Raw genomic sequence first — 25,943 nt, 5'->3', positions numbered from 1 at the left:
CCAAAAAGAGATAAGAACCCCATGCACTAAAATTAAATGTTTTGAACTATATAGTAGTGGTAAGAGCATCAACACTGTTGTGCTCGTGCTCGGGCTCGTGCACGTCTATGACAATCGTCGCGTGCCGCGTGTAATTTCTTTTTAGTTGGTCTATTTTACTCCCAACGGCTAATTTTGAGATTATTTTAATTTGCAATAATATTGTAAATTACACACTTAAAATTATGTTCCTCATTCAAATTCTCTCTATATTTTAGTTTTTTTTTTCTATTAAAATTTAATATTCAAATGAGTGCGCTTTGATCCCCTTAATGAATATGATATTATATAAATTATGTATTTTTTGTTTATTCATAATTTAGTTTAATTATAAGTTAATAATAAATAAAAAATATGTTAATAGTACTATGACATTTAAAAAATTAGTACTCAATGATGACGAGTAGGGCCAATGTTACAACCATATGTTTGGTGATGCTGGGATATATGGTATCCTTTTTAATTTGTTTTTAATTGGGGGAAAGGAATTGACTGCATGAAATAAATGTAGTAATGATGCTGTGATATACTAGTAATAGTAACCAATTTATTTGTTTTTAATTAGGGATGATGCATTGACTACTTGCTTCTATATCGAGTACCCAATTATAAATACATAATATTTCTATAATCTTAAATACTAAAAGTGAAATAATAGGTCAAAATTCATATATAGCAAAACACTATATTTGTTAAATAATCTTGTATTATTGAACCGTTACATAGCAAAATTCATACTACTACTACTACTACTACGTATATTTATCAATATTCTTTGTTAAATCAACAATTTTTATCTAATCAGAATAAAAAGAAAAAGTGTGCTCACAAAGGTGTGAATGCAAATTCCTCATCTTTTACAAAAGAAGTGTATATATGATTGATCTAAATTTTTTCTACTTTAATCAACAATTTGATGCAAATACAAATCAACCTTAACTTTATTTTAAAGGCATTAGATTATTCCCTTTCATGTAAAATAAAAGCTACGTAAATAACATTCTCTCCCCCAAATTAATCCAAATTAATTGAAATCAATGTTACACCGCAATATCATCACTCCCCTCCCTCATTTTGGTGACTAATTTACCCAAGGAATTCAACCTATTAATTAAATATTTTCCCATTTCCGCCACTTCCCATATTAATTTCATAAAATCAATAAATTTCTTCCGAAAAGGAAAGTGTGAAAAATTCAAAAATAAATTCAAAATTCAAAATTCCAAGCTGGAAATGTCCCCTTTATACTCATCTCTCCCTTCTTCCATTCTCTCCAATTCATCTTCATCATCAAGCTCTCTCTCTCTCTCTCTTCATATTTGCTTTTCCTTTAATCCTTTTCTCTCCTAAGCAATAGCATCAAAAACCAAAATGTATGCTCGAGAAAAACTAAGTAGAGATCAAAGCCAAAAATCAAGAAGAAGAGACAACAAAACTCAGCCCTCATTCTCCTCCACTCTCCTCGACGAAATCTACCGTTCAATCGACGGAAATGCGGAAGAAATCAACGGCTACGATTCAACCGGGAGCTTTCGAACGACATTTTCCGTCGAAAAATGGATGGAAAAAGAGAGGAAAAGGCATCAAGAAACCGAAACCAAACCGGCTAATAAACCGGTCCACGACGACGTCGTATTCTTCAGCTCCACGTCATCGTCTTCCGACAGCTCCGGAACGCTCTCCTCCTCCGACACAGAGTTTTTCGGTTCGACCGGCCGGTTAAGGCCAAAACCGGTTCGGACCGGAAACCGGTCCGATTCGGGCCGGTTCAAATTTGATGACGTTCAGACCGGACCGGCCGAGGCCGATTTGATCAAGTCGAAATCGAGGGCGCTGAGGATGTACGCTAATTTGAAGAAGGCGAAGCAGCCGATTTCTCCCGGTGGGAGGCTCACTAGCTTTATTAATTCGCTTTTTAGCAATGCCAATGGGAAGAAATCGAGGAATCTCGAATCTCGGGACGACGGCAGGAAGTGCTCGTCGGCCTCGTCGTTCTCGAGGGCGTTCTTGAACAAGTATTCGCCTCGGGTGAAGGAGAAGGCCAGGGAGGAGGAGCGGAGGGCGGTGAGAAAAATTGAGCCCGAAGATTTACGGCCACGTGGGCACAAGGGTGGGTATAGTGGGGACTCGGGCCGGTTGGGGCGGCCCCCGCTGCCCAAGGCCGGGTTGAACAAGAAGGTTGAGATCGTCGCGGAAAAACAAAATAGTACTAAAAGGGGTGGTGTTTTTCGTAACGTGGAGGAGTACGACGACGAAGAGGACTGTTTTAGTGACTCGAGCTCTGACTTGTTCGAGCTCGACCACCTAGCTTTTTTCGGGAGCAATAGGTATACCGAGGAGCTACCGGTGTACGAGACGACTCGTTTTGATAAGAATTGCGCTATTGCTAGTCGTTTGCTTCGGTGATTTTAGGGATCGAATAAGATTCGGTGATGTTTTTAATTTTTTTTTTTTTTTTTAAATTTTAGGAGTTAGGACTTAGATTGTACATTGTCTTTTTAACTTATGCTTTTTGATCATACCATATTGAAGATGTTACTATATGTTACTTTTCGATTTATGGAATTTGATGATGTAATTTTAGTGGAAAAAAACAGGATTTGGAATTGAGACAAACACTGAAAAAGTAAAGAATGGGGTGTGGTTTAGATCCCAAGTTGGTAGGAGAGTGACATATTTTGATAAAGGAAAAAAAAGAAGAAAAAAAAGAAGAAAAAAAAATGTAATGTGGTGATGGTAAAGGGAAAGACAAATCTAAACCATGGGAATAGGGAAAAGTGGACATCTTTAACTTTAATTTTTTTGTTTTGATGTTTTTTATTTTGTTGAATTTTTATAGTAATAATGTTTGGAGGAATTTTTGTTGCTTTATCAGATTGTTATGTTAAACAGATCCCAAGGAGAGGCAAAGTAAAGTGCCACTTGTTTGAACTGTTTTTCTCTTCCTCCTTTTTAGATAATAGTATCAATATCTTTAATTCAAATAAAGTTTCCTATTGGTTAATTAAAGGGTTGATAGTTATTTTAAAGAGTAATGGTAAACAACAAAATTTTGTACAATTAAAACAAGATTATATTAGTTATTTTATGTGTTAATTAAATATTAAAATAATAAATATAGTTAGTGAACAAATTAAAAACAATTTATTAGTCTTTGGCCTCATTTTCAATTTTTTATTTTTATATTTGAATTATTTCTCTATTATTTTTCAAATTTCAATTATAGTATGCATTAATTACATTTTATGGTTCAAAAAAAAATTAAAAATTATACCCAACTACCATAATATTATGCACGTTCCCTATACTATATGTATGTCTATACTTTTTAATTAAATGTATATATAAATTACTTTTTCTCTCAAATAAACCAATTTTTGGTTGTACAAAATTTGATTGCATAGACTTATTGTATTTTAAATTACTCAATTTGTAAGGTTTTAAAATATAATACCTCTAAATTATGAACATTTTTTTTATAATTATTCTATCCGTGTATAGATGCCTTTTAGTACGTTTAATTAAAATGAATACTTTTATTAGTATTATTTACTTCTTAAATTAATGTAAAGTCGATTTGAGTATTACCAAAACACATCATTTTATACATAAATGAGATAATGGATCAAATTAGTAACTCGTATATAAGGTCCACTTTGTATAATTTATACTAGTAATTTTTATAGTACAATATAATTTAAGTATATTTATTATGGTACAATATATTTATTTCCATAGAGTTAGGTAGAGAATGAAATGCTACATTACAATTTATTAACCTTTTCAGTACTTACAATTTTAATTCCTATGAAATCTGATATGTCTTGTCAATTTTATTATCTAAACCTTGCAGCATTTAATTGCTGTCTAATCTAACACTACGGTATATAGAATTGATCATGAGATCCATTTGCATGGATTTTAGTGATTTCTGGGCTCCAGCCTCCAAAAATGGATACAAAATTTGGTTTGATCCCATGCAATGACTGATAGCATAGATGTTGTTCTATTTATTCTATCATTTTATATTTAAATTATAATAAAAAATTATAAAAAAATATTAATTTTTTATTATAAAATAAATTTTGATGTGTCTGTATATTTAGCACAGTCTCTGAGTACATAGCAGGGGATACTTGCCTATACAAAATTTGTTTCAGTTTTTAAAAAATGTTTCCTGTAAATTAAGAAATTTAATTTTAAACTAAATCATATATGGAGTAGTAAATTTGGATAATTTTCATTTAGATATGGAGTAGATATGGATAAAATTACAAATTATCAAACTTAAGCCTCTACAAAAAAAATAAAAACTCATTAATTTTTTTAATTTAATTTTTGTGAATAGTTTGCTAAAAGTATTTATTGTCACAATGGAAATATACAAAAAATTTCTCAAAATTTTGAATATACCGCTTCTACAAAAATAATTTTTTGTGCCCACTGCTACATATATAGGGTACACAAATTTATTTATTGGATTGGAGTTGAGATAAGTTCGTTCGAGTAGGAGTCCACCTTTTTGTACAATATTGTAGAAGAAATAATTAAAGGAAAATTGAATGGGATCATAATAGTTTGACTTGGCATGGTACTTCTTTTTCTTTCTCCATAAGTCAAGTAGTAAATTAGTTTTTTTACAATGAATCAGTGTCAAATTTCTAATTTAGGTCACTACCAACAGCTTGGAAGCGAATTCAGAAAATGAAACTTGTGAGATCGACTTCAACTTGAATATCATATAATTTTTAATACCCGACAGTGATGTTGGCCGACCGCTCAACCTCAACTGCCCTTAGCTGCAGTAATGGCCTTATATAGTTATATACACATCGAAAGAAAGTTATGGGACCATTTGTTGCTCAAATTTCAACCCAAAATTTACTAATATGCAGTCCAAATAAAGCAACCTTAACTATAAAATTGAGCTTGCGTTTATGGAAATTTATTTTTCCTTTTTCGCAATTATTTTAAGTTACTTATAGTAGTACTACATAAAGTATTGACAGAATTCATATTTAAATATAATAATCACAATTTCACCAATTAAATAATTTTAAAAATCAGTTTGACCGGCCAACAGCTTTCTTTCACTTAAGTTCCATTTTTCAATTCTCACACTTCTGTAAAAATTAAGAATGTCGTGACAAAAATCTAATACTAGTAGATGGATAGAGAATAGTCGAAGACAATAAATAGCTTAATAATAGATGTCAGATTTCACATAAATTTTGGGAAAATGAGAGCGAAAATCATGGTAGTAATTATCTAAAGCAATTAATATCGACATAATTGATGGACCTAAAACAGCTAAATAGTTAGAAATTCAAGAAATTGTATCTTAAATGTCCATTAATAAGACATAGGGCCACGTAGGGACTGGTAATTTTTGACACGACACGATAACACGACACGAACCGGCACGAAATTAATGGGTTTGGGTCAGAACTTATCGTGTTCGTGTCCTTATCGGGTCGACCCATTAAGGACACGAAAATTTCGTGTCGTGTTCGTGTCGGGTTCGTGTTATCCGTTAACAATGCGTGTTCGTGTCGTGTTCGTGTTATCCGTTAACACATAATATTTTAATATTATTATTCTTATTAACACATAATATTTTAATATTATTATTCTTATTATTTTTATTTTTCAATACTTATTTTCGTGTCATTAATGGGTTCGTGTCGTGTTGACCCGAAACGGTTCGTGTCGTTAATGGGTTCGTGTCGTGTCCGTGTCGGGTTCGTGTCTGAGGGTAGCGGGTCGTGTTCGTGTTCGTGTTTGAGGTTTTCTTAACGGGTCGTGTTCGTGTTTGTTGTTATCGTGTTCGTGTCGTTATCGTGTCGACACGATAACGACCCGACACGCACGATTTGCCACCCCTAGGGCCACGGTTATTTTAATATTTTAATCATTTTCATATATTACTTACTATTCCTCAAAATGTACATCAAGAAAATTTATTTTATTCCTTTTAGAAAAATTTATTATTGGGCCCTTCATAGCAAACAAAACAACTACTCAATGGGATTTGAGTTATGAGCATAGCCCATGAAATTTATAGATAACCCATAATTTAGACAAGCTAACCTATAAGCTATTTAAATGTGCTTTTATAAACTTATGACCTTCAATTTTACTAGTACAAAAGTTATTTTAAATATTTTTATTTTTATTAATTTGTATAAAAAAGATTAAATCTAATTCTATTGGGCCTAAGCCGAATTAGCCCGGTTCACGTGACAGGTATTATTGTAAATCTAGGTTTAATTATTTTAAAGAAATTGTGATAAATTTTGGATTAAAAAACTTGTAGAATCGCCGATAGATTACTACATCCTTCAAATTTTAACACACTTTGACCTGGTACGGGTTTTAAGAAACGTAATGGAAAGTGAGTTGAAAAAGTTAGTAGGTGTGGGTCCTATTTTTAAAGTATTAGTTTTACAATAATATGTGAGTAGGAATGAGTTAGTGGAATATGAGGTCCACTACCAAAAATGGTAAAAGTGAAGTGTGTCAAATTTTCAGGGACGGACCGAAATGGTAAATTGTGTTAAAATTTGGGGGACCGAGGTAGTATTTGAATGATGCTTAGATCGAAATATCCGCCAAAATTGTTTCATCTCCATTGTTAACAACGTCCATTTTGTCACCTAATCCATTAAACGGCTTTTGCAACTTTTCCTATATTTTTTCTAAATCTATTTTATAATTATTAAGACCTTGTATCACTAAATTTATTTGTTATACAACGAGGATTGTAACTCAAAAATAGACGAATGAAATCTTAAATAAATTGTAGTTTGGGCATTGTCTTCTATGTGATCAATAGATTCTATAGTGTGCATTGGGTAAAACAATCAAATGCTCCAAAAAAAATTGCTTTGCTCACAATAGAATCTAATCATAAATAAATCAATCGAATATTTCTTAAGTGAAAACTAACCGATTTCGGATAAAACAAAGAGCAAATCAACAGTAGATATAGCAACCGTTTGTATATAAAAAAAATTAGACATGAAAATTTATTAGAATCTCCGCCCCAATTTTATGTGACATATAAATATATAAGAATCAATTAACTCTAATCACTTTGGCCATCAAACTAGAACATTTTTGTAGTTATAAAAATTCTACAAAAATAAAAATGAGTGAAAATGGCATCACAATCACAACTCCGGATAACAAAATCATCCCATTTAGTCCCAACGGTAAGCCACCACCACACAACACTTCCAACTCCGGCCAACGCCGGAGAAGGGCGTCCGCCGCCACCAAGTCGCGGGGCTTTTGCCGGCGCCTCGGCGACTGCATCGTGATGGGTCCCGCTTCAACTCGCTATGTTGACCTAAATCAACGTGCGATAAACCTAGACAAACTTTCTCTACAGGTAAAAAGTCAAAATTTTTGTATTTCATTATCATCAGCACATGTCAGTTGTACACGCCCGTCTGCTAATGCTTGCCCATGTATTAAGATGGAAGCGATCGAAAAGGAGCTCGAGAAGCAGAAAGAGCTGACGCGCGTGTACAAGACGAAACTAGAAAATGCACAACTCTTCCTCAAACATTGTGTTCAAGTGGCACAAGACAATGGTTTCTTGGACCTAATACTAGACAAGGGAAAATACCAAATCTCTCCGGCGTTAACACGAGCCAGTGTTAGCCCGCTGATAGCTAATACTGGTCGAATCCATCCCGAGCTCGCCCCAATCGTGCATCACGCCGAAATCAACGGGTGGTACATCGATCCTCGAGAGGTTATTTTCATTTATTTATCTTAAATTTGATTACAAAATTGCAATTTTGAACTATTTAAAATCATTTTTAGCTTGACAATACCGGACATGCAATATAATTTTTTTTTATATTCTACCTAGCTCTGATATCAATTTAAACAAATCATTACAACCAACAAAACAGATAGAGATGCTCCATCTATCAGCCCAGGGCAGCACTGCAGACATCTACAGAGCCAAATGGAGAGGCCTCGACGTCGCTGTCAAGTGCATGTACCCCGACTTCTTCAAATCCAACGAGAACGGCGTCAGCTTCTTCGGCCAGGAAGTCGAGACGCTGTCGCGTCAGCGCCACCCTTTCGTCCTGCAGCTGATCGGGGCGTGCCTCGACCCGCCAGACAACTGTTGGATCGTGACGGAATTCATGACGACGGACTTGAAAGAGTGGCTCCACGGCCCCGGGAAGAGGGGCAAGGAGAGATCCATGCCTCTTCCGCCGTTGAAGGAGAGGATCTCGAAAGCTCTAGAAGTTTCTCAAGCGATGCAGTATTTGCACGAGGGAAAGCCCAAGATTCTTCACCGTGATCTCAAGCCTAGTAACATTTTCTTGGACGATGCTTCGCATGTTAGAGTTGCCGATTTCGGACACGCCCGGTTCTTGATGGACGGAGAGATGGCGATGACCGGAGAAACGGGTACGTAATTGCTCAATTTAATTACTCCCTTCGTCCCATAGAAATATGTCATATTTCCTTTTTCGTCAGTCCCATACAAATAGTTCATATAAATATAGTTCATATCCATTTATAGTAACCTTTTTTCTCATTCTCTTTTACTTTATCATTTATGGGCCCCATCATCCACTACACAATTTCAACTATTTTTTTTTCCATTTCTCTTACTTTACCAATTACATAATAAAAACCCGTGTCAAACCCAAATGACCGACCTATTTCTATGGGACGGGGGGAGTATATACTACCACTAGTAAATTAGTTGCTCTTGAAAGTCTAATTTCTTTAGTTATTATGCCTTTGATGTTGAAAAATTTTATTTTCATATTTTTGGTAATTTAATTAGGTACATTTGTGTACATGGCGCCCGAGGTGATCAAATGTGGGCCGTACGATGAGAAATGTGATGTCTATAGCTTTGGAATCATACTCAATGAATTAATCACCGGCGAATACCCTTACATCGACACCGAATTCGGCCCTTCTAAGGTGCTTCGCGACCTTTTACTTATGGTTTTTCCGGTGTCACGTGCAATCCACATTTGTTATTCGGCCCTTCACTGGCTTGAGCATTTTTCCTTAATCAAAATTTTTTTTACCTAGCTCTATCCATAACCAATAGTCTATTTTTTCCATTTTGTCTACATCTACTTTTTCTATTTTACTTATTTACTTAAAGCTAATAATATTCTAATTATTTTTTTTTCTATTTTACATATTAAAATATGTTTATCTACATAGTATAACTTTCATTTCTTTTTATGGTGCAGATAGCAAAAGAAGTTGCAGAAAATGGGCTTAGGCCCAAAATTGCAGAAGTGGAAGAGCAATTGGAAGGTTTAGTTGAATTAATTACAAAATCATGGCATCAAGATCCTCAAATTAGACCCATTTTCTCAGAAATTACATCTGTTTTGAGAATTCTAGACATGAGACTCAGAGACATTAATTAGTTTTTATTACTAGAAATTTCGTGTTTTACTTATATTATTTACCGGACTTGTAACATTTAATTTGAATGATAAGGCCCAATATTATTTTTGGGCAGCATCTGAAAAGGCCCAAGTTTGTTTCTTAGGATTTAGGTCCACAGTAATTTTTTAATTTTTTATTTCATTTTTTAAAGTGTTATAATGTTATCAGAATAACTGATTTTTCTTATTGCATGAGAATTTAGAGTAAGACCAATTCATTATCTTGATTTTAGGTGCTTGCTTTTAAGAGTTGTTTTAGTGATTAGTATAAATACTTATGTAAAATCTAAAGTATAATATAATTACTGTGATTATTGTGTTGGATTATCCTTGATGACGAGAAGGTAAAATAATTGAATTAATTGTGGGGTATTGGATTATTGATCTACTTTTAGATCATGGGGTAGAAAGAAATTAATTGATGTTGGCTTAAAGGGATTTTTCATCTTTATTTGGGACCTACTTTGTAATTTTAGAATCTTTTTTTTTTTTCGTTTGGTTCTGTCAAAGATCATATATATGATTTTTTGTCACCTTAATTATATAATTATGTTTGTGGTGGAATGATACATTTGGGTCACAACTCACAAGATATATCAACTTTGATTACACACTTCTTGATTTTTATATTTAAAAATATTAGTACTCCACTCAGGGGCGGAGCTAGGAATTTGTAGGATAGGGCAAATTACATATGACGAAATTTTACACTTTTGAGGAGGGACATTTAGTAGAAGATTAAAAGAAATTAATTTAAAATAGGTATATAAATACATGGGATGGAAAACATGAGGTGGGGCAATTGCCCCTCTTCCAATACATGTACATCCGCCCTTGATTCCACTACTTATTTCGAATTGAGGGTATATGGTTGAATTTTTTTCTCGTTAAATACAATTAATTGAGTTAAATCTTTGATACATGTACTAACATGTACTCCCTCCTACGCAAAAAGTTGATCATGTCTCAGCACGAGTTTTAACAAATATGAAGAAAAATGAATAGAAAATGTTAGTAGAATGTAGGCTCCACATTCATATACTGTGTTTAACACTAGAATGTGAATATAATGGATTAGTGGAAAGTCGAGTCTATTTATCAAAAATAAAAAAATAAATAAAATAAAAAAGGGAAAGCGGATAATATTTTATTGACAGACCGAAATGACAAAACTGGACAATATTTCACTGAAAGATGGAGTATAAATAAAGACAATTCCATTTTAAGTATGTGGAATTAAGAAATAAAAAGAATTACTTGAAAATTTGAATAGTGGCGGCAGATTTTTTTTCTTTTTCTTAGAAAAAAAAACAACAGAAAAACTAATCATTTAGCAACGCACGACGATGTAATAAATGTGATGATCGTAGTGCAGCTCAGAAAATTGAAGTGAGTTGTAAAATACACTGCTTTTCCTCAGCTTTTTTTTCGGGTTTGCTGCCGCCGGCGACTCTGTTTACGGGTATTCAATCCTTCTTCAACTTTTTCTTTCAATTTATGTATTAATATTTATATATATGATGTTTCAATTATATCGTTTCAGTGCATTTTATGCTTACTGCTCAATGAAATTTCTGGTGATATATAGGATTATGATTTATGTATGAAAATGATTTAAAAAGTTATTGCTTTATTTGTTGCATAAACACTTGAATTAGAGAGGTAATGTGTGAATAGTATTTTGGTGAAGAAAGTAAATGGTAATTTTGATGCTTTCTTTGTGTTTATTGGAAACGCAGTTGATCTGTTTGATTCAATTACTGAGAGAAATTTCCCCCCTTTTTCTTCTCTGTGTGTGAATTTAGGCAGGAATGAAATGGATGCCAATGCAAAATCCATAGACAAAGTTGAAGAAATCACTGACATCCATGAAAAGGAAAAAGGTTCCACATTTACATCCCAAGATGCTACAAATAAGCAAATTCACATGGTTTTAGCTGATTCACCGAGTAGAAACTCGAGCGATTCTGTAACCCCTACACCGAGCTCTAATAAGCCTCCGAGGATCCCCAAATGCAAGAGTGGCTCGATTTCAAGGTCTTACTCGAAGCCCAAGTCGAGGTTTGGTGATCAATCCATGCCTATCGATGGCAATGTGGTCGAAAATCGAGCGGATCTGGGCTCTAGTCATGCCTCTCCTATCACGAAATTGGATGAGAATGGTGTTAGGGAAATTCACTGGTCATTTTCAGCAAGTCGGAAAGCGCCATCTCATGGTGGCGTGGGAGGATTGGATAAGGATGAGGAGATATACATAAAGGTCAGCAGCAGAAGGAAGCTCAAGTATAGGAAAGTGAAAGTGAAGGTTTCGATCGAGTGGTGTTTGTTTCTCTGCATTCTCGGCTGTTTGATCGTTAGCTTGACGGTTGAGAGGCTCAAGCATTTGATCATTTGGGAAGTGAGAGTCTCGCGGTGGCTGTTGCTCGTTTTGGTGACGTTTAGTGGCATGTTGGTGACGAAATGGCTGATGCATTTCGTCGTGTTGCTGATTGAGCTTAACTATCTGCTCAAGAAGAAGGTGTTGTATTTTGTTCATGGTTTGAAGAAGAGCGTGCAGTTTTGTATTTGGTTGTCGTTGGTGCTTCTCACTTGGATCCTTTTGCTCCGAGAGGGTGTGGAGCGCTCGCGTCTGGTTACTCGGATCTTGGATTTCATAACGTGGAGCATTGCATCGTTGCTGATCGGATCCTTCCTGTGGGTGTTGAAGACGTTGCTCCTCAAGATCCTTGCATCGTCGTTCCATGTCAACACATTCTTTGATCGGATTCAAGAATCGACCTTTCATCAGTACATTCTCATGACCTTGTCTGCACCTCCGGTTTTGGAGCCTGCTGCCGGTGTGAGTAGGCTGAGCTCGTTCGCTTCAAAGAAGGGGAGCAACGGGAAGGCGAAGAAGGTGATTGATATCAACAAGCTTCACCAGATGAAGCGGGACAAGGTCTCTGCTTGGACCATGAAGATGCTGGTTGATGCAATATCCAACTCTGGCCTCACCACTCTCTCGAATGAGATAGACGAGGGCAGCTACAATGAGCAAATGGATAAGGAGATCACCAACGAGGAGGAGGCCATTGCTGCTGCGTATCACATCTTCAGAAACGTAGCTAAGCCCGATTGCACGTGAGCCTCAGCTCCATTGATTTTAACTTGATTTGATGCTTCGTTTTTTACATAAAGATCGTCTCTTTGCAGGCACATCGATGAGCTTGATCTAAGCAGATTCATGATCAAGGAGGAGGTCGAATTCGTGTTTCCAATGATCGATGTAGCTGAGACTGGCATGATCGACAGAAAAGCTCTTATAGAGTGGGTGGTAAGCAATGGCCTCTAATCCAACAGAGGCAATGAGCAAACGAATTGTGTGTTTGGCTCGTTTAACATGTTTTGGTTTCGTGCTCGTGCAGCTGAAGGTCTACAAGAGCAGGAAGGCGCTAGGGCACGCCCTGAACGACACGAAAACAGCTGTGAAGCAGCTGAACAAGCTCGTTACATCGGTTCTCGTAGTCATCATGATTGTGGTGTGGCTGCTCCTAACAGGAGTGGCAACCACCAAAGTGCTCATCTTCTTCTCATCGCAGCTCGTCCTTGCAGCGTTCGTCTTTGGGAACACGTGCAGAACCATCTTCGAAGCCATCATCTTCGTCTTTGTCATGCACCCTTTCGACGTTGGTGATCGCTGCCTCATTGACAACACTCAGGTAACTAACCAACCAACCAACCAACGAACATCCACAAAAAAAAACGCGCTCTCTCTCAATCAAAATAACCGTCTCCGCCTCTCACAGATGATTGTGGAGGAGATGAACATCCTGTCAACGGTCTTCCTCAAGTCCGACAACACCAAGATATACTACCCAAACAACTTACTCGCCACCAAGGCCGTCAGCAACTTCTACCGCAGCCCGGACATGGGAGATTCCTTCGAGTTCTGCATAGATTTCAAGACTCCACTGCAGAAGATAGGCCATTTGAAGGAAGAAATCAAGAGGTGAGAGAGGAGTCGATTTTTCGCCCCTCGTTTCTTCCCTTGTACACATTCAAATATCATCGTTCGTGTTTGCAATTGCGTAGGTATCTAGAGAGGAACTACCACTACTGGCATCCCAACCACAACGTGGTGGTGAAGGAGATCGAAGACGTGAACAAGATCAAGATGGCTTTGTTCTTCAACCACACCATGAACTTTCAAGATTATGGTGAAAAGAGTAGGCGTAGAACAGAGCTCGTGCTCGAGATGAAGAGGATCTTCGAAGACCTCGGAATCAGCTATGATCTCCTCCCACAGAAAGTGCATCTCATCGACTCAAAAACGGATGCTGCAGAATCTTGAATCTGATTTTCAACCAGCAAAAACATGCCAACAATACTCCAAGTTTGTGTTTTTTGTGTTTCTGTTCTTGTGCATTGTGGTTTTCTGGCAAAACGACGCCGTGTTTGAATCAAATCCGAACCGATCCGAAAATCCGAGCTTGGTTTAGGCTATCAAGTTGAGTGAATCTATTAGTCAGTGATTGTGCCTCTCTTACTCAGTAGTAGTTTTGTTCATTGATTATTACTATAATTTATGACTCATTTTGAACACTTGATATGTATTCATAGAGTTCATTATGATGTAAATAAAATTGTATTTTAGAATTTTCTATTATATTTCATATCTTCAATTGCAAATTTATGTAGTGGTTGATGAATTTGTTGGTAGTGAACCAAAATTATAGTTTTTTTCTGCACTTGATTGACTGCTAATAAGAAAAGAAAATTTCCATGTTTTAGAATTCTTGATTCAGATAAAACTAATAATAATAATAATAATAATAATAATAATAATAATAATAAAAATGAAAGCCTTAATAAATGGAAGAGCATTACATAAGATCCTAAGAGAGAAGGCAACACAAGAGCTGATTTTCAAACAAAGTTTTCTACTTGAATAGTTTCTGCCTTTCTCCTCTCTTTCTTCCACTTTATACACACAAGCTCTTCTCCTTCGCCTTCGCCTTCAAATCCGAAAGGCGATGCCATGGCCGTGGATGAACCTCGCGTTATCCTCAGCGTACACATGCGTCTCGTTCTTCAACCTAAACAAATAACAAGAGGCATGAGGAATAAATAACAAAAACATATTTATGGTTCGAGCTTAAAGACCTACGTTTTCGCCACAGTCTTGTTTAAGATGGTCGATGCAACGAACGAGGCCCCATTCAAGTACAAGAGCTCTCCCTCGATCCTTTCCCCGATTTTCTTGTCCATTTTCCCAGCCTCGATGCTTAGTGGATAATCCGAAGCCTGGTAAATGAAACAAATAAATATAAAAAATATGATCAACGGAAAACTGAAACTAGTATATAAATAAGGTGGATTTTACTCACAATCACCCATCCCCACGTGTCAGCGAACGATGGAACGTGAGCAGTGTACGCACGAACATCTACACAAACACAAACAATACGAGATTTTCTGTTAATTTTCACGTACATAACTAATAGTTCGAAAAAAATTACCAAAAAACATCGGTATATTGCTAAATTTAGAAAGTGTGTGGCACTTACACTTGAAAACTTGTTTAATAGTGTTGTATATTGATGAGAACACCTCTTTGTGAGTGAACACCCCTGCTGGTCCAGCCTACAAACAATGCAACACACCAATTTATTTATTTTTAATTTATTAAAAATTACTATATAGTACTACTTATTATTAAGTGAGAGGGGTATCCAAACTCGAATTCGATGACATTTGTTATTACAAATATGCCACGGGTTTCACGATTAGACGAGCTTACACAACTTTTTGTGACGTACCTGAGTTACGAAAATACCCTTATTGTTGAGCTTAGGCTTCAGTATGTCCTCGTAGAAAGACTTCGTATATAGTTGGTAACACGGTCCTCCTTCAACGGGATCGGCCAAATCTCCCACTATGATGTCAAATTTTTCTTGCCTATCTTCCAATTCAGCCCTAAAATAACATTAGTAACACATTGCCAAATTAGGACATAGAACTTACATTAACACTGTCGAAATTAATTTTTTTTTACTAGTACTAGATTTAGAAATACTTACTTAGCATCATTAATCACTAAATCAAGCTTCATATTTCGAAAAGCCTCGTGATTGGCTGTGAGATGTGTTTTGCAGAAATCCACAACCTCCTGTAATGGCAAAAAACAAAACAATAAAAAATATATTTATTTATAAAATATTATAACCTCAAGACTATATAGATTATTAATAGGGGCTTTTACATAACAATTTGGATAAGTTAAAAAATTATAGTATAATAAAATAAAGTTGGTAATGGCTTAAGTGTCCTTGACATACCTGATCAATATCACACATGACAACTTTCTCTAGCGATCTGTGGCGAAGGGCCTCCCTCGCGGCAGATCCTTCGCCTCCGCCCATTATGAACATCGTTGTTGGGCTGAAAACACGAATACGGTCTCGAGTTAGGTTACTTTTGAAGTTACAAAAAGTTGTTACATTTTTTACACAAGTGAGACATGCCTATTATAAAATTGAAACAATAGTCCAAAATTATTTTTTTTGGTACATGCATGCACAACATGATCAAGTTGCAAGATTTTGATAAATGTACTTAATCTATCATGAAAGTCAAATATAATATAATAAGTACAATAGAATAGAGAGTAGTTAGATGGTGATTACTTAATTAGCATATAATAACTCACTTGGGGTGACATAAGAGAGCTGGATGAATCAAACATTCATGATAAATAAATTCATCAAATTCTGCACTTTGCATTTTCCCATCAATCACCAGAACCTGCACAATACAAAATTTCTCTAATTATTTAAATACTACCCAAAAATTATACCCATATTTTCACACACAAAAAAATTGCTGAGAAAATAGAATATTACCTTGCCAAAATGTTTTGTGTCAAGTAGAGCTATGTCTTGAAATTCACTAGTCCCTTTGTGCAGCACCCTGTGGATAAAATCGAAGTGACACGTCACTAATTTTGTATATTTTCATTTTCTAACAAGTTAAATATAGGTGTGTGTGACAAAAAAATTGTCTAGTAAATTTTGTCAAAGCATGCATTTTCAACACAAATCACGGGTTAATTGAATTTGAAAATCAAATTACAGCTAATAAATTAGCAATTAGCGACTTTGATCATTTCATAATTTTCAAAGTAATCATGCAATTAAACCACTAATCTTCCTCTTTTAACGGCGTTGCTATTTACATTTGCTAACTCATGAAAATAAGTAGTAGAAAATTGTAACTAATAAAATTTAAATATTTTACAAAAAAAAAAAAAAACACACACACACACACACAATAAGTACCTATTGAGAGAAAAAGACCACTTGAGATCAACATCAATCTCTTCTTCAAACCAAGAATCTTCATCTTCTTCATGATTTTGCTTCTCAATGGCTATGTGTTTGTTTTCAAATAGAGCTAATTTTGAGAAGCCATTGTTGTAAGGAACAAACTCCATTGCTTCACCCATTTTTTTTTTTTGTTATTGCTTTCTTTCTTTAGACTTGTAGACAATATGAGAGAGAGGTTGGGAGTGTTTTTTTGAAGTAAATATGGTGACCCTATTTATAGGCACAAAGAAGAAGTATATATTTAATTAATTTAGTGCAGCCAACTCCTTTGTCTCTTTAGACATCATTCGACCACTAGTGTGGTGTCTATTACTTTTTTATTTTCTTTTTCAACGATTAGATGGATATTGATAATAAATGTGTAATATCAAAAATAAAAGTAATTTATTCTTGCATGCATACATCCATGTTGCTTTAGTCATCTCCTACTTCATGCATTTTTTTAAGATAGTTGAAAATGGAAATTTTGTTTTATCCAGTTTTTTTGGATGATCGTTTTGTACAAAATGCAACAAGGTAAATTGTAAACTTTAAACAAAAATTTCATTGGATGCCAAACTTTTCAAAATCTTTATTCTAATATTAAAAAATTACATAAGCAAATTGTGTCATACCAAGACGCTTCACAGTTTTTCTAGCAAGATTTCTTTTCAAGTCGCATAAACTAAGCTTAATTTAGAAATTATTAATTATAATAAAAATTACTAAATTATTATTATAATTTCAAAATTGAAATCACTTGGGAATTTCAAAATGTATATATAGGATTTTTTTTTTTCATACTAATTAGCTATTAAAAGGGTGGTAATATTGTAAAATGAAATAGTAAATAAATTGGTAAATATTGTGGAAATAAAAAATAAAGTTGGATTTAATAAATAAAACGCAAAAAAAAAAGGGAAAATGGTAGTTAGGGGAAAAAGCATGCGCGGATGAAATGGAGCAGGAAATATTGTAAATGGAGCGCGTGACAAATGTGGGGCCCTCAAACATCCCATGCGTCCCCTCTACTTTTCACACGCTCACATTATCTCTCCGTACGTGTGTATGTGTGTGTGTGTGTTTATATGTGTGTATGAGTGTGTGAGAGAGAGTATATATATACATTATGATATTGATACATACATGTATGTATAAAGAAATAGTGAATTTAGTGAGCGTGCGTGGCGTGGCATTACAAGGTAGTATTTGGAGTGGATAGGATTAGGGGCATAGTGGAATGAGTGGATAAAATATTGTTGCTTCCAACATAATTATTCTTTTATTTGAAAGTGATCAAATTTATTAATAATTTTTAATATTCGTAAAATATATCGTAGATAATTAGTTCTGATTTACATTCAATTTAAAATTTCAGTGTTGATATGTCTTCATAGTTTACTTACGTGGTACTATCAGATGACAACCAAAACTATGTCATATTATAGGCGGTGAGACAACATCTCATATCTCTTTTTGGTTTCCCGTTTTCTCACCTCCTTCTTGTTCTTTTTTAATACTATAAACCAATTAATATTTTGATTACAAAATCAGAATAAATTAATAGTTTTTTTTTTCATAATTTAGATCTCAAAAGGCTGGAACACAAGTCTATAATATAATTTGGCAAACGTTTAGTATATTAGTCAAATTATACTTATATGTATTGAAGAAGGAGGTCAACTTAGAGGACCAAAAATGAATTAAACTTGTGATTATGACATGCATGCCAAGAAATTGAAATAAATATTCACCAATACAAGGAGGTTTATTTATTCAAATAAGTTGTATAATGTGTCATTTTTGATCATGTTATAGAATACATGTAATAGTAGTAGGAAATGATGACTTTCCACAACAAATTTACCATGCTTTGGGGTTTGAATGGGTAGGTAATGAATGATAAATGGAAGGGGAAATAGTGGCGGAGGCAGACGGCGGCAGACGCAGATGGTGGGCCTCGCCGCCTCTTATACGGTTGCGGGATTTTGTCTCCCAAGCGTGCGCTTATTCCACTATTTTATGGTGGACTTCCCACTCACCCTCTCTCTCCCAAATAAACACATTTCTTAACTTTTAATATCAATAAACATTACTCCCTCCGTCACAGATAATGTGGGACACTTTGACCCGATACGAATTTTATGAAATCTGATGGAAAAATGAGTTGAAAAAGCTGGTGGGACGTGGGTCCTACTTTTAAAGTATTAGTTTTATAATAAAATGTGAGCAGGAATGAGTCAGTGAAATATGGGGCCGACTACCAAAAATGGTAAAAGTGAAGTGGGACGAATTATGTGGGACGGCCCGAAATGAAATACTGTGTCGAATTATCTGGGACGGAGGGAGTACTTATTTCCTCTGTTTTCTAAAATATGAAACTTTTAAACTACATGAGTTTTAATGCAAAATTAGTAAAGTAAGAGAAATTGGATAAAGTGAGAAATTTCCTAAAATGAAGAATTTTTATTTTTAGGAAACTGACAAAAAATATATACAAATTTAGAAAACAGAGAAAGTATATGAAATTAAGAGTTCAATTCACATTTCTTAGCATTCATGCTATAAAAAATTAAAAATGGTTGCTCACATTTCATAAACATTAATTTTCAAATTATCAAATTTAATACTACTTTTTATAAATTTAGTAGTAATAGTAGTACAAAATTAAGTTCCGTAATCTACATTCTTTTCTCATCTTTTAAAGAGATTAATTTAATCAACAAAACCAAATAAAAATTCGAATGTGTCATTATACATAATTCTTGGGTTAGCTAAAAGGTAAACATGTGCAAAAAGAAGTGCTCATTGGGTTCAAAACTACCTTGTAATGGGGAGACAAACATCAAAAGGTACTAAACATTATTCTTCTTGTTATAATTCCCATCAGATTTGTTAATTTATACAGATATTATTGCCAGGGCGGCTGCAATCATTTTCAGGGACTTTTTCGATTTTATGAAAAATCGTTTCTTTTTATAATGTCACCATCCTCCACTAAGTCAATCTAGCTATTATTAAATTTAAATCCTATAATTAAAAACATTTTTTAACTAAGGGGTCAAAGCTTTTCCCTAACTTTTGTATTGATACACAGTCATACATGGCAAAATTTAATTTGAGTTACTATTTTGGTCAAATCGACTCGTCATATACTATTACCGTTCCTCAGTCATAATTCAAAAAAATGTTTATTATAACAATATTTGACTGGAAAATTAATAATGTGATTATATTTGAATTCGATTACTTTTTTTGGTAAAGAAAGCAGACAAAGGTCATATACAAAAACTTGTAGATACACTTACTTAATATTTGCTACATTGTAAGCACTGGCCGGATAGTTTACCTGGCGGACTGTATCACGCTAGAAGATCATGAGTTCGAATCTCATTAATCTTTTTATAATTTAAATTGATATACATAATCATTATAAAAATAAAAAGAATAGTTATTTTGTGGGAATATTCGAATTAAGAAGATAAGCAACCAGAATTTGTATTCTGCAGCAGTGTAGCCTATGAAAATGACGTTATTATATGTAAACCAACTTAAACATGACATGTGTTGGCCACACTAGCTCAATAATAACAGGATAACAAAATTAAATAAATTTTCCATTGCATGCGCTTCAAAAGCGTGGACTGAATCATATATTTATGAGATAGAATAGTACTAGCATATTTTAGTCACTTTCAATAAAGTCATTCGTTTTGAATTCGACCCATTTAACCAAAGATGTTTATAAATTACAAACAAGATTTATTTAGAGGAAAGAAATCGAAAAAAATATGCGTTGGTCTCTCCATTCATAGTCAATTATTAATATTATAAATAATAAAAAAAAACTATAACCATCTCATTCAAAGCGTGCTACTACTTCTAGCATGTAGTTTATTTATGTGAAAAGAAAAAAAAAGTAATGTAACATAAAAGAATATATATTTACAATTTTAAAAATGTGTCAATTAATAAGATGTACTAGTACTAAAAAGAATATTATACTATCAAGAATCAAGATATATGAGATAGATTAATTTCTACCTCAACGAAACTACAACACTCAATATTCATAATATTGATTAGAATCTGAAAAAAACTAGTAACAAATTACTCAAATTGAAAATTTCAAAAAATTTAATGCACATACAATGTAACAGCATGACGTAAAAATGAGGTAACAATTAAAAAATTAAATGGAATTTTCAAACTTCACATAAATGCATCATGCCATATAAGAAAATGAAATGAACTTTTTAGAAAGTGCTTCACCCATAACATGAAAGATTTGCAGAAAGTGGACCACTAAGGGAAAAAAAAATATACCAACAATCAATGAATCTAGGTGTGAGAAAATAACTTGCTGAACTGTCACAAAATAAAACAGCACAATAAGATTTAAATAACTCGTTTTACAAGATCAAAAAGAGTAGAAATCTAAGTAAATTTCTATTAGTCCAAAAACATGTGTTACCAGGCAGAAAACATAGATATGACATACTGTTCTGGTGAAAACCACTTCATACTCAAGCAACTTCGATGGCAGGTGCCACAGTTTGAGGAATTTGGGGGATATACTCCTCTTCCTTCGGTGGGTGGATGGTGACGACGTCGGGCAAAGGTGTCATTGGCCCAACCTTGCCCTTTGGATCCCAGTCGAGCATGATCTTGACCTTGATACCAAGTACGCCCTGAAGATAGATCAAGCGATTGTTTTATTGATGGCGACCAAGATTTGTCAGAGATGACGAGCAACATTACTTCAATGAGGTATTAAGTAGAGGGGAGGAAAAGGACCTGTCTAAGTAAAACGTGTCGCACAGCAGCATCAATGTACTCCTTGACGGGTTGCCCAGAGGAAATCATGTACCCGTCCTTGAATTTCATGGACTTGGCACGTTGAGCACGGAGCTTTCCACTTACAATCACCTTTAGGAAATGAGATGAATTCAGGAGTGAAGATTTGAGATAAATAAAAATGAAATATATTGGTATTAAGATAGTAGTATGTTCAAACCCACCTCACATCCCTTGGCACCATTCTCCATGACAAACCTCAGAACACCATAGCAAGCCCTAGACAGAATAGTAGAAATAAAATTAGTTGAAATGAATTTATCAAGGTGTTAGAATTCTCAGAAATTATGATACATATGCAAATGCATGAATCTACCAACTGAAATTTGAAGTATTAATAGTTGGGTGCCAAAACATTCAAATGTTGGTGTTCCATACAATTGTGAAATAACATCAGAAGCAATCAGTGATGTGTGTCTATCGATATCACAAGCAGCCCAAGCAAGAAAATCTCACGAGATCAAAATGAGAACAAAGTATATATCTGGACAGGAGAAATAACAATGTTCTCTTGGGCCTGGGCACATACAACATGGGAATGATATCATGCAGTAACAATGACAACCACTACAATAATTACTCTAGCCAAACATCATGTTTTATAATGCCAACTTCATGTCACCATTACAATACCTTGATTAGTTAAACTACAAGAAGTGTGGGAATGAAATACTGGTGACAAACAGGGAAATCATAAGAGATGTGAAATCTATACCTACGAACAGCAAGGCCTCCAAGAAGCTTGTAACGCAGTGACTCGGCCTGAGCTATGGCACAGAGACCCCTGTTGTTGACCTTCTCAGCGTAAAGCTCAACGCTGTTCTCTGGGAACTTGAATCGCTTTTGAACGACAGATGTCAGCTCCCTAATTCTCCTACCCTTCTCTCCTACAGAGTTTAAACAATAAAAACAATAAATCTTACATATCATGCATTGCATTCTACTATAAGCCAGAAATATGCAATAAATAGTTTGAAACTCAGAAATTAACCTCACAACGCTTTAAAACTCACATTAATGACTAATCACCATCATCTCAAAGTAAAACAAAGAATTACACAATTCAACAATAAGCAATTCGTTCCCCTATTGCGGAGCAACATAGTGAATTCGCATAAATCCTCAATTCCAAATACGAAACCAAACATTGCAAATAGCCTACTAGAAACAGCAATTCCACAATCGCCTAACACACAAATAAAACAATAATTTCAAATACGTCAGTATGAATCAAATACCGAGTACGTTCTGTGTGCGAGTAGCACGGATGATGATTTCGGTGCGCATCGGCGTGACTCGAACCTCGACGCCGGAGTAGCCATCCTCCGCAAGCTCGCGGGTCAGCACCTCGTTCAGCTCGGCGAAGAACACGCCGTCAGCAACAAACTAAACACGACCAAAGCAATCCAGATATCAGGAGACGGAAAAACTCGATGAAATTCAAAAACACTCGATTCTATTGGATTCACAACACAGTTTCTACAGATTCAGCGATTAAACTACGCATTATTCAATTTGATCGGACTTAGATAACAAAATTTGAGATAAATCGATATCTAACCTTTCGCTTTTTACTCATTTGCGTCGCCATGGTTGTTTATCTCAGAGTTTCAGTTCACTGCAGCAGAGTCTAGAGGTGCGGCGTGATTTTTTTTCGACTCTTATAAAACTGTGGAAGAGAAACCCTAGGGGTGGAATTGTAATTTAATGACTAATTATCCGAGTCTTTTTTTTTTCTTTATATTATTTTAATTATCAGCGAAATTATGAAGAAAATAGGGTAAAAGTCTAAATGAACATGAAGAAAAACTTCTTCTAAAAGATGGAAAAAATAACTTTTGATTGACTTTTTAACTAATCTAACTCTCAAAATAATTACTCCTATAAATCTACGACCATCCCCATTCACTATGGATGTAAGTGTAGCCCGCAGCCTATGGGCTGGCCCAAATAGCCCGCTAAATTTATAGGGTTAGGGCCGAAAATTTATAGCCCGATAAAATTAAAATCTGATTAGCCCGCACCCCATTAGGGTCAGACCCGCAACCCGAGTAAGGCCGGCCCAAAACCCGATGGACTGGCCCGATTGACATCCCTAATTGTCGCAAGAGTAAGGGTTTTGGGCTGGCCTGATTGACATCCCTAATTGTCGCAAGAGTAAGTTTATACCACAAATATCCAAATTTGGAATAACCAAATTGCTAACTGAGAGTTGCAAACCTCAATTCAATTTCAGTATAGTAGGGAATTGCAAATTGCAATTGTGAATTGAAGCTGTGAACCGTATAGCAAAAGTCGTAAAATTCAAACGTAAATGATGCAAATTAAGAAAAACCATAATACCAATTCTTAGTCTACCTGGCAATACTTTTTAAATAACCGACGTGGTGTACACATCGGCTTCCATAGCAACACCAATTTCACCAAAAATTTAGTTTCATAGGAAAATTCTAAAATGTGGTAAATTAAATTGTGATTTAGTCCACATAGTTTGAAAGATATAAAATTAATTAAAAGTTAACTAAAATTGGTACTATTAAATAATAAATTTTCCTTTAAAGAACATATGAAAAAAAATAGAAAAAATATAGCTCTATATCTTAAATCAACTCCAATGTTATCAAAGAAAACACATTTTAATAGATCATGAATAAAAGACAAAAGAAGGAAGATAGCATTTCTTTGGCAAGGAATGATCCTTCCTCTTTTATCCGCTCGCAACATAACTAAACCACATTACTAACTCAACACAAACAAAGCCATGGCTACTGCAGCATCATCAGCTACTGTAGCAAGTAGCGCTTATTCCTTACCTGCTCGAAAACGCGTTTCCATCAACGATCATCGTGTCCGAATCCCGACTTCATTTTCAAGGCTCAGCAGCCATGCAACGCGGCGGCTGCTGGTGGTCCGAAGCTCCGGCGAGGAAGGCGCGACGGCTGTCGATGAAGGGGAGCCGCCACAGACGCCGGCAGAGGTCCCGAAAGGGCCTCCGTCCTTGATATCAACCCTTAATGTGGAGAAAGCTTTGCGTGGGATTGGTATGTTTCTTTTTTTTCTTTTTGCATATTTAATTTGTTTTTATGTTAGATTGTTAATGGAGTTTTGTTTTAGAGTTTTGCAGCAATTACAGATGCTGATCACTATGGACGGCTGGGGCTTCCCACCAAATGTTCATATGATGAGGTTGAAATCTAACATTCAACTAACAATATATTTATTTTTTATAAATTTGAACTCACTCTTGATCTTATATATAGGTAAATGTTGCTTACAAGAGCAAGGTGACTGAGCTGACGAGTAAAGGGTTGGAAGAAGAAGAGCTTAGCAAGGAGCTAGAGCTCTTAAAGGTTGATTTGCCATAAAATTTCAACCATCATTTCATTTCATGTAAATTTGAAGCTGTGTTTTTTTTGGTATCGACCAGGAATCGTATTCGATTCTGTCGACACCGGAAGAGAGAAGGCTTTACGATTGGAGTTTGGCCAGAAGTGAGAAGCCAGATACATATGTGTGGCCATTTGAAGTTGATAGAATGCGAGAACAATTAGGAGACCCTCCTCCTCAGGTAAATACCCATTTTCAGTTACTTGATAGCAAATTTTTCTGCCAAATTTTCACCTTTTAAGTCTGTTTAGAAATCAATAGCCATTTTTACAATGACTTTTTTCACTATATTCCAATTTTTTCTTTACCCTGAACAAGAAAAACAGTAAGAGTTGAGCCTTATACCTTGTTACTTACATACTGAAATCTTTTAGCTCTATTCCAATCTTATATTATTGATTAATTGCAACACTGAATTATCACGGCAATACACATGATCTTCTCTTTGTGCATTGGTTTTTGATAATATGGTAAGAGTCCTTTATTGAGTGTCAAAAAATAAGGTTCAAGTAATGTCCTCAGCAGTGGACGCAATGCGTCCTTAAAATAGCAAGTGTTTTGCCATCTCTTTCCCATGGTGTCCAAATTACTTTCTTATTATGCAGGATCCAGAGGATGAATTGCCAACAACATACACAGGATACTTCTTTTTAGGGTGGTTAACACTGTCCATTCTACTATACCTTGTATTCAATCGATAAGGCGATATCGATCTGTGATTATGAAAGTTTCCCATGTTTCTAACAATGATCTTTTCAATTTTAGTTTATATTCATGGAGGCGAACGATAATTTCTTGATGTTGTTAAAATTCCGAATAATGGATTGGAAAAAATCATCAGTTGGTGACCAAACCCTGTATAGCTTGA

The 25,943-nt window shown here is 35.0% G+C and overlaps 6 protein-coding genes across 7 annotated transcripts; 4 read left to right on the top strand and 2 right to left on the bottom strand.

Moving 5' to 3' along the window:
• The first annotated feature begins 1,311 nt into the window (after positions 1–1,311).
• Positions 1,312–2,655, top strand: LOC148929941 (protein BIG GRAIN 1-like B). Its single transcript, XM_089067737.1, has one exon. It carries the CDS (start codon positions 1,411–1,413, stop codon positions 2,443–2,445), a length of 1,035 nt encoding a protein of 344 aa, XP_088923863.1. The 5' UTR covers positions 1,312–1,410; the 3' UTR covers positions 2,446–2,655.
• A 4,510-nt stretch (positions 2,656–7,165) lies between these two features.
• Positions 7,166–9,649, top strand: LOC125214759 (serine/threonine-protein kinase STY17-like). Its single transcript, XM_089066794.1, has 5 exons — positions 7,166–7,432; positions 7,520–7,801; positions 7,965–8,475; positions 8,861–9,003; positions 9,285–9,649. Exons 1-5 carry the CDS (start codon positions 7,190–7,192, stop codon positions 9,465–9,467), a joined length of 1,362 nt encoding a protein of 453 aa, XP_088922920.1. The 5' UTR covers positions 7,166–7,189; the 3' UTR covers positions 9,468–9,649.
• Positions 9,650–10,786: 1,137 nt separating this feature from the next.
• Positions 10,787–14,140, top strand: LOC125212449 (mechanosensitive ion channel protein 10-like). 2 transcript variants are annotated; one of them, XM_089067340.1, is made up of 6 exons: positions 10,791–10,950; positions 11,294–12,608; positions 12,681–12,801; positions 12,893–13,186; positions 13,274–13,476; positions 13,560–14,140. In XM_089067340.1, the coding sequence occupies exons 2-6, from the start codon at positions 11,305–11,307 to the stop codon at positions 13,816–13,818; spliced, it is 2,181 nt and encodes a 726-aa protein (XP_088923466.1). In that variant the 5' UTR covers positions 10,791–10,950; positions 11,294–11,304; the 3' UTR covers positions 13,819–14,140. The 2 variants fall into 2 exon arrangements, with proteins under 2 accessions (XP_088923465.1, XP_088923466.1); XM_089067339.1 differs by having other exon boundaries at positions 10,787–10,950; positions 12,893–13,476.
• Positions 14,141–14,312: 172 nt separating this feature from the next.
• On the bottom strand, positions 14,313–17,043 carry ACL5 (S-adenosyl-L-methionine-dependent methyltransferases superfamily protein). The gene is made up of 10 exons (XM_048112046.2): positions 16,805–17,043; positions 16,370–16,436; positions 16,177–16,271; positions 15,806–15,908; positions 15,548–15,636; positions 15,287–15,443; positions 15,035–15,110; positions 14,855–14,913; positions 14,635–14,771; positions 14,313–14,563 (listed from the first exon to the last, which is right to left on the bottom strand). The coding sequence occupies exons 1-10, from the start codon at positions 16,969–16,971 to the stop codon at positions 14,485–14,487; spliced, it is 1,029 nt and encodes a 342-aa protein (XP_047968003.2). The 5' UTR covers positions 16,972–17,043; the 3' UTR covers positions 14,313–14,484.
• Positions 17,044–21,200: 4,157 nt separating this feature from the next.
• Positions 21,201–23,392, bottom strand: LOC125214913 (small ribosomal subunit protein uS3y). Its single transcript, XM_048116134.2, has 6 exons — positions 23,250–23,392; positions 22,927–23,074; positions 22,404–22,575; positions 21,853–21,907; positions 21,629–21,760; positions 21,201–21,522 (listed from the first exon to the last, which is right to left on the bottom strand). The coding sequence occupies exons 1-6, from the start codon at positions 23,277–23,279 to the stop codon at positions 21,358–21,360; spliced, it is 702 nt and encodes a 233-aa protein (XP_047972091.1). The 5' UTR covers positions 23,280–23,392; the 3' UTR covers positions 21,201–21,357.
• A 980-nt stretch (positions 23,393–24,372) lies between these two features.
• NDHU (Chaperone DnaJ-domain superfamily protein) lies at positions 24,373–25,866 on the top strand. Its single transcript, XM_048116135.2, has 5 exons — positions 24,373–24,729; positions 24,813–24,874; positions 24,949–25,038; positions 25,116–25,256; positions 25,681–25,866. Exons 1-5 carry the CDS (start codon positions 24,450–24,452, stop codon positions 25,774–25,776), a joined length of 669 nt encoding a protein of 222 aa, XP_047972092.1. The 5' UTR covers positions 24,373–24,449; the 3' UTR covers positions 25,777–25,866.
• The last annotated feature ends 77 nt before the right edge of the window (positions 25,867–25,943 follow it).

Source organism: Salvia hispanica, chromosome 3 (assembly GCF_029641045.1).
Source record: "Salvia hispanica isolate PSC_SH4W2 chromosome 3, Shi_PSC_v1, whole genome shotgun sequence".
NCBI lineage: Eukaryota > Viridiplantae > Streptophyta > Magnoliopsida > Lamiales > Lamiaceae > Salvia > Salvia hispanica.
This window is presented reverse-complemented; position numbering and strand designations above follow the sequence as displayed.